Below are 15,699 nucleotides of genomic sequence, written 5' to 3'. Positions count from 1 at the left end.
AGATCTGAGGATCATAGTTCAAAGCCATCCCAGGGAAGAAAAGTCCCCCATGAGACTCTTATCTCTGATTAACCACTCAAAAGCTGGATGTGGAGCTGTGGCTCAAAAAGCAGTAGAGCGCTGGCCTTAAGCAAAAAAGTTCAGGAACAGCACCCCATAACTGACAAAACAAACACAAAAACTAACAATGGAGAATCAAGGACTAGCGTAGAAATACTTGAGGAGAGTGTTATATTCAGCATAATCACTAAACATTTCAATTTTTTTTTTTTTTTTTTGGTCTGATCCTAGGGCCTGAGCTCTGGTCCTGGGCGCTGTCCCTCAGCTCTTCAGCTCAAGGCTAGCTCTCTACCACTTGAGCCACAGCGCCACTTCCAGCTTTTTTCTTTTTGCTTATGTGGTGCTGAGGAATCGAACCCAGGGCCTCAGGCATGCAAGGCAAGCACTCTACCACTGAGCCATCTTCCCAGCCCCTCAAATTTTATATATTGGTTTTGGTGTGACTGGGAACTGAATTTAGGGTCTCACACTTGCTAGTCGGACACTTGAGCCACAACTCCAGCCATTGTTTGCTTTAGTTACTTCTTGCTGGGACTGTGGCTTAGTGGAGGAGTGAACGAAGCCTAGCTCCCCCCCCTTCCCCCCCCCCCCCCCCCCCGCCCTCCTCCCATGAGTCGGACTCGGCCTTCTGTGAGTCCAGAAAAGAAACTCTGCTTTCCCTTCAGCTCCTTGGCCCTCTGGCTTCCAGATGTGGAGCCAATGGGCCTCATTTGGAGATCAGAGAGGCAGGAGGAAGGAGAGGGTCCTACCACCCCATCTCCCATCCTCAGCAAAGCAGCTCTTGGGGGTGCTCCTCTGCGGGGGCTCCCGCTTTCCTGGGCTCTAGAAGTATGGCCCCTCCCTTGGTCCCTTCAGACCCGCAGCTGCTCCTGGCTCCCCACTGGCTCTTGACCCTGAGAGCCCGGCCTTTCCCAAACGGTCCCGTCACTGCCCACGCCTTTGTACGTGGTGGCTCTGCGGGAAATCTATTCCATGATTAACTCTTGGGACTTTCTTGCCAGGCCCTGGAGTTCTAGAAAGCCGCAGACCATCTCAGGAAAGGCACGTGAGGTGCAAACAGGTGAACCTTGGCAGTTTCCCCCCAAGAAAGACCTTGCAGCTTTCAGACCACGGAAGCGCTGCCGCCGTGTGCGCTGGCGGCTGGGGGGCGGGCGAGCGTGCGTGGAGGAAAGGGAGCAGCCCTCCCGGGGGGCGTGGTACAGTCAGCACTTCCGGGGCGTGGCTGACAGTCAAAGTTGAGCAGCTCCTGTGCTGGGAGAGGCTGGGCCTTGCCTTGGGTGACTGGAGCCGCTGTGACCTGGCAGAGGCCGGCTTAAGAGTGTCCGCAAAGAAGGTGTCAGCTGGAGAAAGTGGAGGCTCAGAGCGAGGGCCTGGGGCAGGTGAGCCCTTTTGAGCTTCCCTGGGCACCATCCGTGGGGAAACCTTTCTCTCTGAGGAGAGGAAGGCCTGTCCTGCTGGGAGGGGCCTGGAGGGCTCCCTAATGATGGTTTGACTTTGCTGGTGAAGTTGCAGGTCAGGCTGAATTCAGGCTGGGCTTGCCTGGTTTAGAGGGTAGCAATGAGTTTGGCAAACTACACAATTTTGTGCTAAGTTCAGACCCCAGCCGCAAGGTGGGAAGCGTCTAGGCCATGTTTTTCTTGTTCTTTCTGGTGCTAGGGATCAAATCCAGGACTTTGAAATATAAGGCACGTGTTCTGCCTAATATACCCCAGGAGCATATTAAGTAGGTGAGCTTGATGGGAAAGAAAGGATTCCTTCTCCAAATCGATGGAGTTTTTATTTTTGGTGCCACTACTGGGGCTTGAACTCAGGGTCTTCCATTCTTGCTTGGCTTTTTCTGCTCAGGATTAGCACTCTACCACTTTAGCCATACCTCGACTTCTGCCACCGCCTCCCCCCTTAATCTGAGATCAGACTCTGGGCTGGCTTTGAACTGCAATCTTGAGATCGCAGCATTGTATGTTCTTAATCTTCCTTTCCCAGCCCACCGGCCCCACAGGACAGGACAGTACATCTGGGAAGTTTTGTTGATTGTCTTCATTATCTAGAAATAAACAAAAGCTGGAACAAGAGAATCCTCAGGGGTCCCATCTTTCTGAGGAGGATGCAAACTTGTTCATGAGTCCCCTGGGAGCGCGTGGTGGCCACGTGTGCAGTTGCTGCTTTGTAGGAGGAGAATCCCCAAAGCCCCTGGCTTTTTCTCCGTACTGGGGATGATGGACTTCTGTACATCGGCTCTGAGCCATTCTGGGGCCTGTCTGGGGACCTGGGTTTCTGTTGTCCTCCGTGGTTTCTGTGGATACAAGCCAAGTATTCCTGGAGGAAATAGGGCCCTCGGTATTAAGGGAACAAAACTTTCTGTCCTTGTCTGCCTTCCTGTCTTCCACCACTATTGTAACTGCCCCCAGGACGCGTGGTGTCAGGTTGGACTCGCGTCTGGGTAGGTCTTGCTGGAATTTTGGCTTGTCACGTATGTGTTTGATGAGGACATCCTCCATGGGGCTAAGAACCCTCTGATCAAACAAATTTCCTTTGAAACGACATTCACTTGCTGTGAAGGGATTTTATGCTATGTAGAAATCCCGTGTAGCAGATCATAGAAGGTAAGGTAGGAAAGGGCGACCTTCTCCACGCTTGGATCTGTCACCCTGCAAGTAGCTCCTCATCTTTCATGTGAACCCCATCATGGTGGGTGGAATTTATTTGTTACTGTTTTTCTTTTCTTTCTGTGCTGGTCCTGGGGCTTGAACTCTGGGCCTGAGCGCTGTCCCTCAGCTCTTCAGCTCAAGGCAAGGGTTCTATCGCTTGCGCCACAGCACCACTTCCGGTTTTCTAGTGGTTTATTGGTGATAACAGTCTCATGGACTTTCCTACCCAGGCTGGCATGTCCTGATCTGTCTCCTGAGTAGCTAGGATTACAGACATGAGCCACTGGAGCCTGGCTCCTAAACGTTTTTTGCTCAAGGCTACTTTAGTAACACTTGAGCCACAGTTCCATGCCCAACTTTTGGGTGGTTAATTAGAGGTAAGAGTCTCTCAGACTTTCCTGCTTGGCTGGCTTTGAACTGTGAGCCTCAGATCTCAGCCTCCTGAGTATCTAGGATTACAGATGTGAGCCCCTGGCACCTGCCCTCACTTGGAATTTTTTGCTTAGAGTCCGGCACTCTATCGCTTGAGCCACACTGCCACCTGTGGCCATTTGCTGGTTAATTAGAGATCATTGTCTCATGGGAGTTTTTCCACCTGGCACCTGGTCCTAGGCATTGGGCAAGGCAGCAGGATTGGTCTGGCTGGTGAATGGGAGCTTTTGAGGTGTATCATGGGAGGCAGCACCAGAGCATCCTTTGGTGTGGAGTTAATTTTCCCTCTGAGAATATTTCACCCCATGCCTTTGCATGATGCCATTTTTTGCTGTGGTTAGTGGGAACTCGATGACTGCTGCTGGCCTGTGTGAGCTTGGATGATCACCTTCCGTGCTGTTTTGGGGGTGCTTCTTTCCCCAGGCTCTGGGAGTTCCTTGAATGCTTGTGCCATCACTACTTAGTTCCCAAGTGAAGACTCAAGAGGACTCCTCCTCCCTGAACAGTGCTCTCTCCCCTCCAGTGCTCTGCCCCTGCCGGCCACCTAGCGTGGCCCATCTGGACTCCCAGCTGTTTCTTTAACTCATGATGTCTGGATTCCCCTCTTCCTTCTGAAATTCTCTGCCTTTTCCTGCAGATGTGCTACCCTCACTTGTCTCACGATTACCCATCAGCGCGCCAGCCTCCTGCCTGACCTCTCAGGATCCACATCACTGTTTCCTGTTAGGCAGCCCAGATTGCCCCTGTACGTGGGATCTCCCTGCCTATCCTCCTGAGTGCTGGGATTAAAGGCATGTACCACCATGCCTATGACCTATCTGTAACAGCTCATCTTTTGTTATTGGTTGTGGGGCTTGAACTCAAGACCTGGGCACTGTCCCTGAGCTCTTTTTACTCAAGGTATGTGTTCTGCCACTTTGAGCCACAGCACTACTTCTGGTTTTTGAGTGGCTAATTGGTGATGAACTGGAAATGGAGATGAGTCTCATAGGACTTTTTTTCTTTTTTGCTTGAACTCTGAGCCTGGGCACCATCCCTCAGCTCTTCATCTCAAGGCTAGTGCTCTACCACTTGAGCCACAGTGCCACTTCCAGCTTTTTCTGCTTATGTTGTGCTGAGGAATCAAACCCAGAACCTCATGCATATGGGGCAAGCACTCTACCAACGGAGCACCTTCCCAGCCCTCATAATGACTTTTCTGACTTATCTTCATATTCAAAACCTCACACTTGCCAGATAAGTGCTCTACCTATTGAGTCATGCCCCCAGTCCTACCTAGAGGATTAATTTCTTTCAGTTTGGAGATGATTTAGTGAATTTTTTTCATGATTTTTTTTTTTTAAACCACACTGTTGCTGTGATTATCAAAAATCCCATGTGGCTTACTGTTAAAACCTCGACCGACTCAGGCGGGAGAAGGGGACGCTCAAAGCTGGTGTGGGGGCTGGGATGTAGCTCAGTGGCAAAGTGACTGTCAAGTGCAATGTTGTGGTTCGATCCCCGGTACCAATAAAGACCAAAAAAAAAAAAGTTAACAAAGCTGCTGTGGGAGGATAAATAAAACAGCACAGGAACAGCCTGTGTGTCTCCATCTTCTGCCCATCCTTTTGGCTCTTACTAAGAGAAACCCTTAGACAGGTGAACTTCACCTGGTAAGGCTCTGGTCCCTTCCTTCCATTATGCCAATGGATTTAGAGGATCATTTAGGTATTGTTGGACGCAGCTGCATTCCCAGACGTGACACATAGAGGGCAGTGATCACCCTCCATTTCCTTCCTCAAGGGGTCTGAGAATCTTCAAAACTGCATTTTTTTTTTTTTTGGTAGGTCGTGGGGCTTGAACTCTGGGCCTAGGCCCTGTCCCGAGTGAGCTCTTCAGCTCAAAGTGAGCGCTGTACCACTTGAACTAGCACCACTTCCAGTTTTCTGGTGGTTTAAGATCAGAGTCTGGGGGCTGGGAAGGTGGCTCAGTGGTAGAGCACTTGCCTTGCATGCCTGAGGCCCTGGGTTCGATTCCTCAGTACCACATAAGCAAAAAGAAAAAAGCCAGAAGTGGTGGTGTGGCTCAAGTGGTAGAGCGCTAGCCTTGAGCTGAAGAGCTGAGGGACAGCACCCAGGCCCAGAGTTCAGGCCCCACGACTGGACCCCCCCCCCCCCAAAAAAAAATCAATCTCATGGACTTTCCTGCCCTGGCTGGCTTTGAACCACAATCCTCACATCTTGGCCTCCTGAGTAGCTGGGATTACAGGCGTGAGCCACTGGCACCCCGTTTGCATTATTTCGTTCCCCCTCCCCTACTACCCATTTCTTTTGGTACCTGAAATAGTCTCTTAGTTTTCAGCTGATAATGGAAAGGTATGATGAAGCAGGGTATTTGTTATATGGCCCAATTTTCCTGTTTCAGTATGGGCGGAAGTAAACCCTGGGTTTTATTAAGGTGGCATCAGTCCAACAGCTGGAGCCCAGCCCTGTGGATCACACAAGCCAGGGTTGAGCATGCTTGCTTTCAAGCAGGGACATTTGTTTATAAACAGCAGTGGACTAAGTGGAAATCTTGGCTTGTTCACTGACAGTCTGTGACTTGGTGAATGTCCTTTAACATCTGCTAGGGTCCAGGCCTGCTGAGGTAAGGGCAGCCATGCCTTTAACTACACTCTGAGCTATTATTAAGTGGGCTGCTGTTTAGTAGTTAAGGTGGAGACTGTAATACATAGGTTAATGCTTAGTGCTCTACATGATGGCCTTCACACTGGAGTGTGATTGGTCTCTGTGACTGACACTGAGTGGTTTCTAGTGCCAAGTACCTACTAAATGTAATTTACTGGTGTTCAACTTCCCAAATTAGAACCGTCCTTACCCTGGAGACAGCATGTGTGAACCCAGAGCAGTAAGTGACCCATATGCATTCATTATACTCAACTTTGCTGAGTAACTCAATTAAAAAAAAAAAAAAAAAGTGATAGAGCACCTACCTGCCGGCAAGCCTAAGGTTCTTAATTTAATCTCAGTATCACCTAAAAAAGAAAAAAGTAGCTGGGCGCCAGTGGCTCACGCCTGTAATCCTAGCTACTCAGGAGACAGATCTGAGGATCGCGGTTCAAAGCCAGCCCGGGCAGGAAAGACCTTGAGACTCCTATCTTCAATAAGACACTAGAAAACCAGAAGTGGCGCTGTGGCTCAAGTGGTAGAGCACTTGCCTTGAGCTGAAGAGCTGAGGGACAGCGCCCAAGCCCAGAGTTCAAGCCCCACGACCAAAAAAAAAAAAAAAAAAGGCACTTCTTTATTGTGAAACACAAATTCTACCACGGTAAAGCTGGCCCGCTGGTCATAGGTCCGCAGCAGGAAGCGGTCAGCCCTCTCATTCCCCGGGTGCAAAAAATGTGCAGCAACTTGTGAGCTTGTTTATTAGAAAAATACTGCCAACTTGGAACATCCCTCCTTTGAAGGTCTGAGCTTCGCTCCCTTTGTGTTCATGAATTCCTGTTCCTGCGGCCTGGAGCGAGGTGGGCTCGGCTTCCCCAGCCACCCTAGACAGCGGTGAGCTGCAGCGCTGGGTGGCGCAGCCCCCTGCTCCCATCCGGATGCTTCACGGGCCGCGCAGCTGGAGGAGACGCCAGCGTCCTGAGCGAGCGGCGGGGCCTCGAGCTTCACCTTTTCTTCACGAACTTCTTTCTGGAAGCGTTGGGATTTAGTCGTCTCCGGCCCGCTCCCCAGGAGCCGTCGCGGACCTGCAGCATGGCCGAGCGGCTGCAGATGTCGTTCTCCGCGAAGGGGGACACGCCGGCGATGTAGTCCGGGGCGAACACGTCGGTCTTCTGCCTGGCCTTCCGGGAGGGCCGCAGCTGCGGGAAGCGCTGGTCCTCCGTCAGGTGGGGGCTCACGGCGTATTTGCCCCCCTTGGGAGTGGGCAGTGAGTACTGCAGACAGACCCGGGAAGGCAGTTACAACGGAGCACGGCGGGGTCCCGCCGACCGCAGACCCCCGCACACCTGCAGGGCGCTTTCTAGTGACCTGGCACCACTGTCACAGCTCTGTGTGTCAGCAATCGTGAACTGGCAGACAAACTGCGCTGGGGCAAGCAGGCCTGTGGCCCGGCGGCGCACGCGGTGTCAGGGAGGGCCCCGGGGAGGGGCGCGGGGCTGCGCTGTGCAGGGAGATCCCCGGAGACCCCAAGTGCCACGGCGGATTCTAGGGCCTGGGACCACTCTGTGCCGGGAAGAACAAGTGTGATCCAGTAGCTAGCGCTCGTCAGGGGCACCCAGGGCGGCTCCACGGGCCTCTGCTGGCCACGCGGGGAACAATCTCAGCCTCCAAGTGAGGACCCTAATGGGTCACATTCCAGAGACGGAAATAAAAATTCACAAGCTCACACTTAGGAATAAATGGGAATGAAAGGTCAGAGCCTCTTCAGCTAGAATGCCAAGCCACACAGAGGCGCAGTGAGTCACAATTCGGCAATTTCACTACAGCGTCTCTCTAAAGTAAGTTACTAGTTCTACAACCTTACACGGCCGAGTCCATCAGAAACCCCCTTAACCAAGTGACCGATCAACACTGCCACCACCAGAAACAGGCAACCATAACCACCTACCCTCTGCCACCACACAGTCACTCCAAGCTGTTTTTGCCCAAACTTCAGAGCCCCATCTTTGCATGTACACCACACGGTCGGAAGGAAGGACGTTACCTCCGCTTAGAACCTCGCAAGGGGACCCATCTCTGGTTCTCCCCCAGGAGCCCAGGCTTTCAATCCCGTGCTCTCAGTGTGGGGAGACACTGGCACTCACCCGGAGGCCGCGGGGGTTCAGCACTTTGGGGTTGCGGGAAAAGTGCATGTGCAGGGTGCCATCGTCGCTGACGGTCACGGACACCTTCTTCAGGGTCTTGTTCCCACAGTGCGCACAGAATACTCGGCTCATGTCTGACGTTGTCCTGGAGGGCAGAAGAGATGTTGTAGGCTGGCACAGCAGGCAGCAAACATAGCGCCGGTGCACAGCGGTCCCCAGCCTCTGGGGAGGAAAGGACAAGGGGCGTTAAATGCATGCAGAGAGCTGCAGGGTACCGCATACATCTTTATAAAGGCTGGCGAGCGCCGGTGGCTCACACCTATAATCCTAGCCACCCGAGAGGCTGAGATCTAAGGATCCAGGTTCAAAGCTAACCTGGTCAGGAGATTCCTGCACTAAACACACAGCAAAGGCTGCTGCCTTCCTTGGAGAGAAAGGTAAGTGACCTAAGGAGCAAGTGATCTTTCTAGAACTTACTGTTACAGCTCCTACCCTGTCCCTGATCATTGGCCTGGACAGTACCACAGGAGGTAGCCAAGAATCACACAGGCAACACCTGGTAGGGGTGACGAATGGCTGGAGAGCAGGCCTCAATGCTGTTCACTCAAGCTCCCAGGAAGGACCCCGGATTGGCTAAAGCTGCCCCTGTCAGGGGCCAGGCAGCAGCCATAGGAATGTCCCAGCGTGTGTCAGGACAGGAAATGAGGGTGACATGGCTGGAGAAGCGCCTCCCCCCGCCTGTAAGTCTAAGAGCCAACCAAGTGCCCGCACACAGGTGTTGTGGACTAAGTTCCAAGCCTGGCAGTAACTGACTGGCAGATTCACACTGGAAGAGGGAATCTGGACATGAATTCATGTACTAAAGATTTAGACTTTGAGCCGGGCGCCGGTGGCTCATGCCTGTAATCCTAGCTACTCAGGAGGCTGAGATCTGAGGATCGCATTTCAAAGCCAGCCCAGTCAGGAAAGACCATGAGACTCCTATCTCCAATAAACCACTAGAAAACCGGAAGTGGCGCTGTAACTCAAGTGGTAGAGCGCTCGCCTTGAGCTGAAGAACTGAGGGACAGAGTCCAGGCCCAGAGTTCAAGCCCCATGACTGACCAAAAAAAAAAAAAAAGATTTAGACTTTGGTCTTACTCTGACATTTCAGACATGAAGTATATAGTCTGGTCTTGTTTCATCTCTTGTCTACAAAACTCAGTCTCCCAGTGCATTATTTCAAAGCAAATTGGTCATTCCCCCCAGAAACAGTCCAGGGTGAACATCTAGAATGAATCCAGACCCCCAAGGGGATGTGTTTGTGCGTGTGGAGTTCTGGCAACCTCTGTGCTCTGGTAGAGTGCAACCAGGGCACCCCAGAATGAGAAGGCGGGTGAAAAATAGGGATGGAATATAGCGCTCTGCTTGCAAGTTCTCAGCAGGGACAGGACGGGCACAGCCGAGGGGCCCCGGGTTCTGCGCATCGCTACATACTTGAAGCAGCCATGGCAGCGCAGGATGTAGCTCCGGGCCTCTCGGATCAGCATGCCGTTCACCGCCAGCACGTGCAGCCCCATCTGCAGCAGAACATTCTGCAAGCAGCAGGTGAAGGAAACCAGACACAAGTTAGATCTTAACACGAACTTTGTAGTTAGTCAGCTAGATGCCTTGGTTTGGCTCATACCTTCTGCGGTTGTGGTTTTTGTGTTAGTCCTGAGGCCTGAACCTCTGAGCCTTGTACATTTGTTCAGCTTTCTCACTTGTGGCTGGCATTCTACCACCTGAGCCACGCCTCCAGTTGGTCACCTGGAGGTACCTCTCCAGATGTATGTACTAGACAGGGACTCTGGCAAGGACAGGCCTCCTGTGCTCATTGTGAGCAAGCTGTCTCAATAGAGACATTACATCAGAGGAAAGAAGTCCCACTTCTGCGTTGGAAAACCTGCCTACCTTCTCCATGTACCTAATTGAGTTCAACTAAACTAAGTCCAATTCGAACATCAGATACACAATACAAATGTTACCAAAGGACACAGGTCAAATTCCTGAGCCAGAAAAAGCAGCGGTAGACACCAGCAGTGCTGCACAATCCCCAAACCCCTCCAGGACCATGCCGGTGACAGCAAGATGCAAGGTCCAGGGCTGGCCTGTGTCACCCCTCACCTGCATAGCGAAGTCTGTGGTCACACAGCCGACCCGCACGTCCTTCGGGTCGTCACACTGCTCCAACTCCTGCTGGATCTGTTTGATGTTGCTGGGCGTTATCCACCCACCCCCATCGTCATCGCTGTCTTCTTTCCTATCTTCGAATCCATCTTCTTTCTCCTCCTCCTCCCTATCTTCGAATCCATCTTCTTTCTCCTCCTCCTCTTCCCCTCCATCAATCTGAAATAGCAATAGCATAGAGTTCCAGCCCACTGGAGACGGGTGGACCAGCTAGCGCAGGGCGAGCTGCAGAGCAGAGCCAGGCCTCACCAGCAGCTCCTGCAGCTCGCGGTCAATGTTAGGCAGGGGGCTCCTCCAGAACACAAAGGAACTGAATTCCACGCTCTCAGGACCATCAGCCGTGTATCTGTGATCTGACGTTTCTGGACGGGGTTTAGGCTAAGATTAAAACAGATAGACATTAAAAAAACATCTTTTCTGTGATGCTGGGGACAAAACCCAGAGTACTGTGCATACCTTCACTGAGCTATTCCCCCTTCTTCCAGTGACAAAACTGGAAAAGTGAGTGTAATCACATGACCTGCAAGTCAGTTCCGACGGGGATGGAAAATACTGCTAACAGAAAATGCAAGTTTGGTTTTCTACAGACAGAGAACCTGTAGAGCCAGGCTTGGTGATGGCACCTGTAATCCTAGCATGTGGGAGGCTGCGGCAGGAGGACAGTGAACCTGGGCTACCCAGGGAGACCTTGTCTTAAGCAATACAGAACAAGAGCTTGAGGAATATGGTTTATAGACAGAATTACCTTGGAAGGCAGATGAAAACCAGAAATGTGCAGAGGGTTTTCTGGGTGCTGAGTGGAGGAGCTCACTCTAACCTTAAATAAATAACAATAGGATAAATAAGATGACCGCTGAGCAAGGAAATTTAGCTTGAAACTACAACATGAAGGATTATTTTTTAAAAAAGGCAAAATATTTCCCCCATAGTTACTGAAATAAAACCTATCCAATGTTTAAAAAGACTGGAAAATATAAGAATATATACATAGAAAAAAATGACAGTATTTTCCCATCCCAGCACAATTAAGTAAGAACTTGGGGTTCAATTCCTCAACATGTGTGAATGTCACTGCCCATCACACTTAGGACAGATGCCTCAGAGCTGGACTGCTGGGTCAAAGGATGCACTGTTCTAAAGCATCGCACACCAATGCATTCTGGTAACATGCAAGTTTGTGTTGTAAGGTGTCATTTTTAGACCTTTAAACCAGAGGATTCTAAACCTGGCTGGGAATAGATAGGGAGGATAGATCTAACTAGCACAGGCAGTCAGATCAAAACACTTGTGGGGCTGGGAAGGTGGCTCAGTGGTAGAGTGCTTTCCTTGCATGCATGAGGCCTTGGGTTTGATTCCTCAGCATCACATAAACAGAAAAATCTGGAAGTGGTGCTGTGGCTCAAGTGTAGAGCACTAGCCTTGAGCTGAAGAGCTGAGGGATAGCATCCAGGCCCAGAGTTCAAGCCCCACAACCGACCAAAGACAACAACAAAAAACACTGCTTGTAGCCAGGCGCCAGTGGCTCATGCCTGTAATCCTAGATACTCAAGAGGCTTAGATCTGAGGATCACAGTTCAAAGTCAGGTAGGGCAGGAAAGTCCATGAAACTCTTTATCTCTAATAAACCACCAGAAAACGGGAAGTGGTGCTGTGGCTCAAGTGGTAGAGTGCTTGCCTTGAGCTGAAGAGCTCAGGGACAATGCCCAGGCCCAGAATTCAAGCCCCACAACCGACAAAAAATAAACAAAAAAAACAAACACTGCTTATGGTTTTTGTGAACACCATCAGAAATAAATTATCTCCAGGTTAACTGGCTGGCTTCCAAAGTCCTCTGGCCTGGACTCAGCCAGTGAGTCCAAGTCAATCCATCATCACTGTCTTCAAACCAACCAAGTTCAAGTCCCCAAACCCAACAGGAGCCCACAGTGAACGTCAGAAAGGACTGTAAAAAAGGCAAGCACTCAAGCACTAGTGTTCCTTCTTTTTGTACTTCCAAAAAGCATTCTACTCAAACAAGATTTCTGATCTTTCCATTTTCAAAACTTAAACAATCCTTCCTAGGAACATATGGATCAAGACACACATTTGCTTACTTGCAATTAACGAGCTGTATTTGGATACTAATTAAAAACAGGCTTAATAATGATAAAACAATGAGAAATACAACAACTAATGGCTCCTTGGGTGACCTTAGAGAACTATTGTTTTTGTGTAGGTGTAATGGCTTTGAAGTTATTTCTTTCAAGAGGTTCTATCTTTCAAGACACACCAAGAAACATTTATCAGGAAATTGATAAATGCTGTCCAAATTCAAAATCCTCAGGGCTGTGGCTCAGTAGAAATGAAGCCAATCAACCATGAGGCTGCTGTAGTAAATGCAGATAGTGTCCCATTACACCGCTTCCTCCACTTCCACAATAAAAAAGTGAATTGAAAAACAAAACCCCAGCTCTCTGGACTTACCTTTTCTGGTTCTTGTTTCAGATGAGACACCCCAACAAAATCTGCTTCCAACTGGTAAGTAAGCGCCAGCACCTGGATATCTGTGGCTGAGAGGCTGGGATAGTCTCCAGTTTTCTTTGAAAACTCAGTCACTGAAAGCAAGAGATCCCCAACTTTGATTAGAAGCAAACCCTCCCCCCAAAAAAATAATAGGACCCTGAATAACCATAAAGAAAAAAAGCCAATAACCCATAAAAACGGCAACACAACTCATTCAATTCTACCCCCAGTTGAGACTCTATTCTCCACCACCAAGATTCGTGTTGTAACTAGCATGAGTCCTACTGCATCCTAGTGTGAGCAGATGAAGGATAAGATAGTTGAAAGTCTCAGCAGTTAGCCCAATATTTGCATAAAGGATAAAATGTCCTTATGAAAGCTTAGAATAGAATCCTCTTCTCCCAGCTCTAAGATGGTAACTATAACAATCTAGATGAAAAGAATTAGAGTCCAAGATGGAATGGAAAGTTACTTTGACCCTAACTGCAGTCTATGATGAAAAAAAAATACTAAATTACTTTATAACAACAGACCATTTTTGAAATTTTTTTAGATCTCTATTTTTTGGGAGTACTGGGGTTTGAACCTGTGGCCTCATGCCTGCTGGGCAGGTACTCTGCTGCTGAAGCAGTCTCATCTCTAGCCTGAAAGTTTTTAAAAGAGTGAGCTGAGGGCTGGGAATGTGGCTCAACGGTGGAGTTCTTGCCTAGCATGCATCAGTCCCTGGGTTTGATCCCTCAATACACATACACAGAGAAAGCTGAAAGTGGTGCTGTGGCTCAAGTGGTAGAGTGCTAATCTTCAGCAAAAGAAGCTCAGGGCTAGTGTAGGCCCTGAGTTTAAGCCCCAGGACTGCACCCCCTCAAAAAAAAATTATAGTGGCTTATACCTATAACCCTCACTACTCAGGAGGAAAGTGATCTAGTTTTGAAGCCAACCTAGGCAAAAACTTTACCCAACCCCACTTAAACCAATAAAAAGCTAAGTGTGGTGGCAAATACCTGTCATCTCAGCTAAAGCAGAAAGCTAGGTAGGAAGATAGAAGTCTAGGCCAAATCTGGCATAAATGGGAGACCTTAATCTCAAAAATAATCCCCCATATCTGGTTGGTAGTAGCTCACACCTGTAATCCTAGCTGCTTAGGAGGCTGAGATCTAAAGATTGTGGTTCAAAGCCAGCGGGGGCAGGAAAGTCGGTGAGACTCTTCTAATTAACCACCAGAAAACCAGAAGTGGTGCTAGCTTTGGGCTGAAGAGCAGCACCCAGGCCCAGAGTTCAAGGAGAGGAGAAAGGAGAGAGGAGAGGAGGAGAAAAGGAGAGAGAGGAGAGAGAGAAAGTTTCAACAACCTGGCAAAGATCCCATAGGTAGCAAGTTGGTAGAGAAAGCCACAGAAACCAGAAACTATTAGAATGGGTAACAATGTCTGTCTTCTCAGCCTCTAACTTCTAAAATACTTCAACTGGTGAGAACCTTTCATTCCTAACAAGAGAGCAGCGCTGACTCCCAGGCAAGAGATAACTTTAGCTTTATTTAAGGTCTAAAACATCCCTTTTTCCTTTCTGCTTTTCTGGGCTGAGGCTGGCCTTCGCATCGTCACGAAGAAAACTAACAGTGAGGAGCTGGGAAGGTGGCTCAGTGGTAGAGTGCTTGCCTTGCATCCATGAGGCCCTGGGTTCGATTCCTCAGCACCACATAAGCAAAAAGAAAAAAGCCGGAAGTGGCGCTGTGGCTCAAGTGGTAGAGTGCTAGCCTTGAGCTGAAGAGCTGAGGGACAGCACCCAGACACAGAGTTCAGGCCCCACAACCGGGCCCCCCCCCCCAAAAAAAAAAAACTAACAGTGAGCGATCTGACTTTTTTTCTTTTTGATCCAAGGGATCGAATCCAGGTCCTTAATATACCAGGCTCGCCTATACCCCTATGTGTGTTTGTGTGTGTATGTGTGATCTGTGTGAGATGTGTGTAATGTGTGTGTGTGTGCCGGTTGTGGAGCTAGGACTCAGGGCCTGTGTGCTATCCGTGTGTGTGTGTGTGTGATGTGTGTGTGCCGGTTGTGGAGCTAGGACTCAGGGCCTGTGTGCTGTCCCTGAGCTCCCCTTCCGGCTCTTCTGGTAGCTAACTGACCTCCCTGCGCTGGTGGCCTTCAACCCGCAAGCCTCCACCTCGGCTTGGATTACAGGCGAGAGCCCGCAGCGCCCGTTCTGTTCTGGATCCACCCTGTGGGCTAAGAGCGCGCAGGACGCGGTGCCGAGGGGCCCGCGCCCGGTTCACGGCGCTGCAACCTGGCGGGAGGCGTCTTGCTCGTTTTACCGAGGGGGCCCCGCGGCCGAGACCTCTCGGGAGCGGTGAGGCGGTGGTGGCGGGTCCGCCCACTCCGGGCCCAGGAAGACCTCGCTCCCCACGCGAGGAAGCAACGAGACCCCCGATCTCCAGCCCGGGCCCCGGCAGGCCCCGCGCCCCGGCCGCGGCGCTCACCCCGCCGCACGCACTCCGGGCGCGGCTCCTTGAACCGCAGCTCGTACGGCAGGACGGCGAGCCGCCGGCGCGTGGCCCGGTCTCGGATCTCGCTGACGACCTCGCGGATGGTGTAGATGTGTTTCCCGATGTCCTGCGGAGAGATCGGCCCGGCTCACGCGCGGCCCGCCCCCCCGCCCCCCCGCGAGCCACCCCGGGCTTTGTTCCTTGGGCGGGATCTCCCGTACCTGCAAAGGCGCGTCCTTCAAGAAAGCCCCGGCGTCGGCCACGACGTGCTCCACCGGCGCCATGTTGACAGGACCGCCAGGGAGCGCGCGTGCGCGCAGGGCCGGCGCGTCACGACGTCTCGATCTCAACCTAGGCCTCTGGGAATCCGGAGGAACAGCCACCGCGATTTAGCGGCGCCCCCTGGCGGCCGGAGCTCCGCGGCTCACGGCGCGGCCTTGCGCATGCGCACCGACGCCGTCAGCTCAGGCTGGGTGAAGTTAAGTCTTGTAGTTACTGGAGATCTGTTCTAGCGCTCACTCTTCATATCCTTTACTTTTTAAGAATTTTATTTTCCGCTTTTGTGCTGGCCCTGGAGCTTGAA

The 15,699-nt window shown here is 51.0% G+C and overlaps 1 protein-coding gene across 1 annotated transcript; it reads right to left on the bottom strand.

The window, feature by feature from the left end:
• Positions 1–6,520: 6,520 nt before the first annotated feature.
• On the bottom strand, positions 6,521–15,568 carry Nob1 (NIN1 (RPN12) binding protein 1 homolog). Its single transcript, XM_042700706.1, has 9 exons — positions 15,338–15,568; positions 15,111–15,243; positions 12,598–12,728; positions 10,880–10,951; positions 10,384–10,512; positions 10,072–10,293; positions 9,403–9,500; positions 7,927–8,071; positions 6,521–7,056 (listed from the first exon to the last, which is right to left on the bottom strand). Exons 1-9 carry the CDS (start codon positions 15,398–15,400, stop codon positions 6,787–6,789), a joined length of 1,263 nt encoding a protein of 420 aa, XP_042556640.1. The 5' UTR covers positions 15,401–15,568; the 3' UTR covers positions 6,521–6,786.
• Between the last annotated feature and the right edge of the window lie 131 nt (positions 15,569–15,699).

Source organism: Dipodomys spectabilis, unplaced genomic scaffold, assembly GCF_019054845.1.
Source record: "Dipodomys spectabilis isolate Male_0828 unplaced genomic scaffold, ASM1905484v1 ptg000273l, whole genome shotgun sequence".
NCBI classification, from domain to species: Eukaryota; Metazoa; Chordata; class Mammalia; order Rodentia; family Heteromyidae; genus Dipodomys; species Dipodomys spectabilis.
Note: the sequence above shows the minus strand (reverse complement) of the source record. Positions and strands in the feature narration are given on the sequence as shown.

Bases quoted from the DNA above. Each gene is read 5' to 3' on its own strand.
- Nob1 (XM_042700706.1), bottom strand. From the start codon at position 15,400: ATGGCGCCGGTGGAGCACGTCGTGGCCGACGCCGGGGCTTTCTTGAAG. The intron at 10,513-10,879 runs GTAATTCTGTCT...TTTTAATCTTAG, and splicing joins GTTTTCATCTGCCTTCCAAG to CCTAAACCCCGTCCAGAAAC. The intron at 7,057-7,926 runs GTGAGTGCCAGT...GTCTGTCTGCAG, and splicing joins TGAACCCCCGCGGCCTCCGG to TACTCACTGCCCACTCCCAA.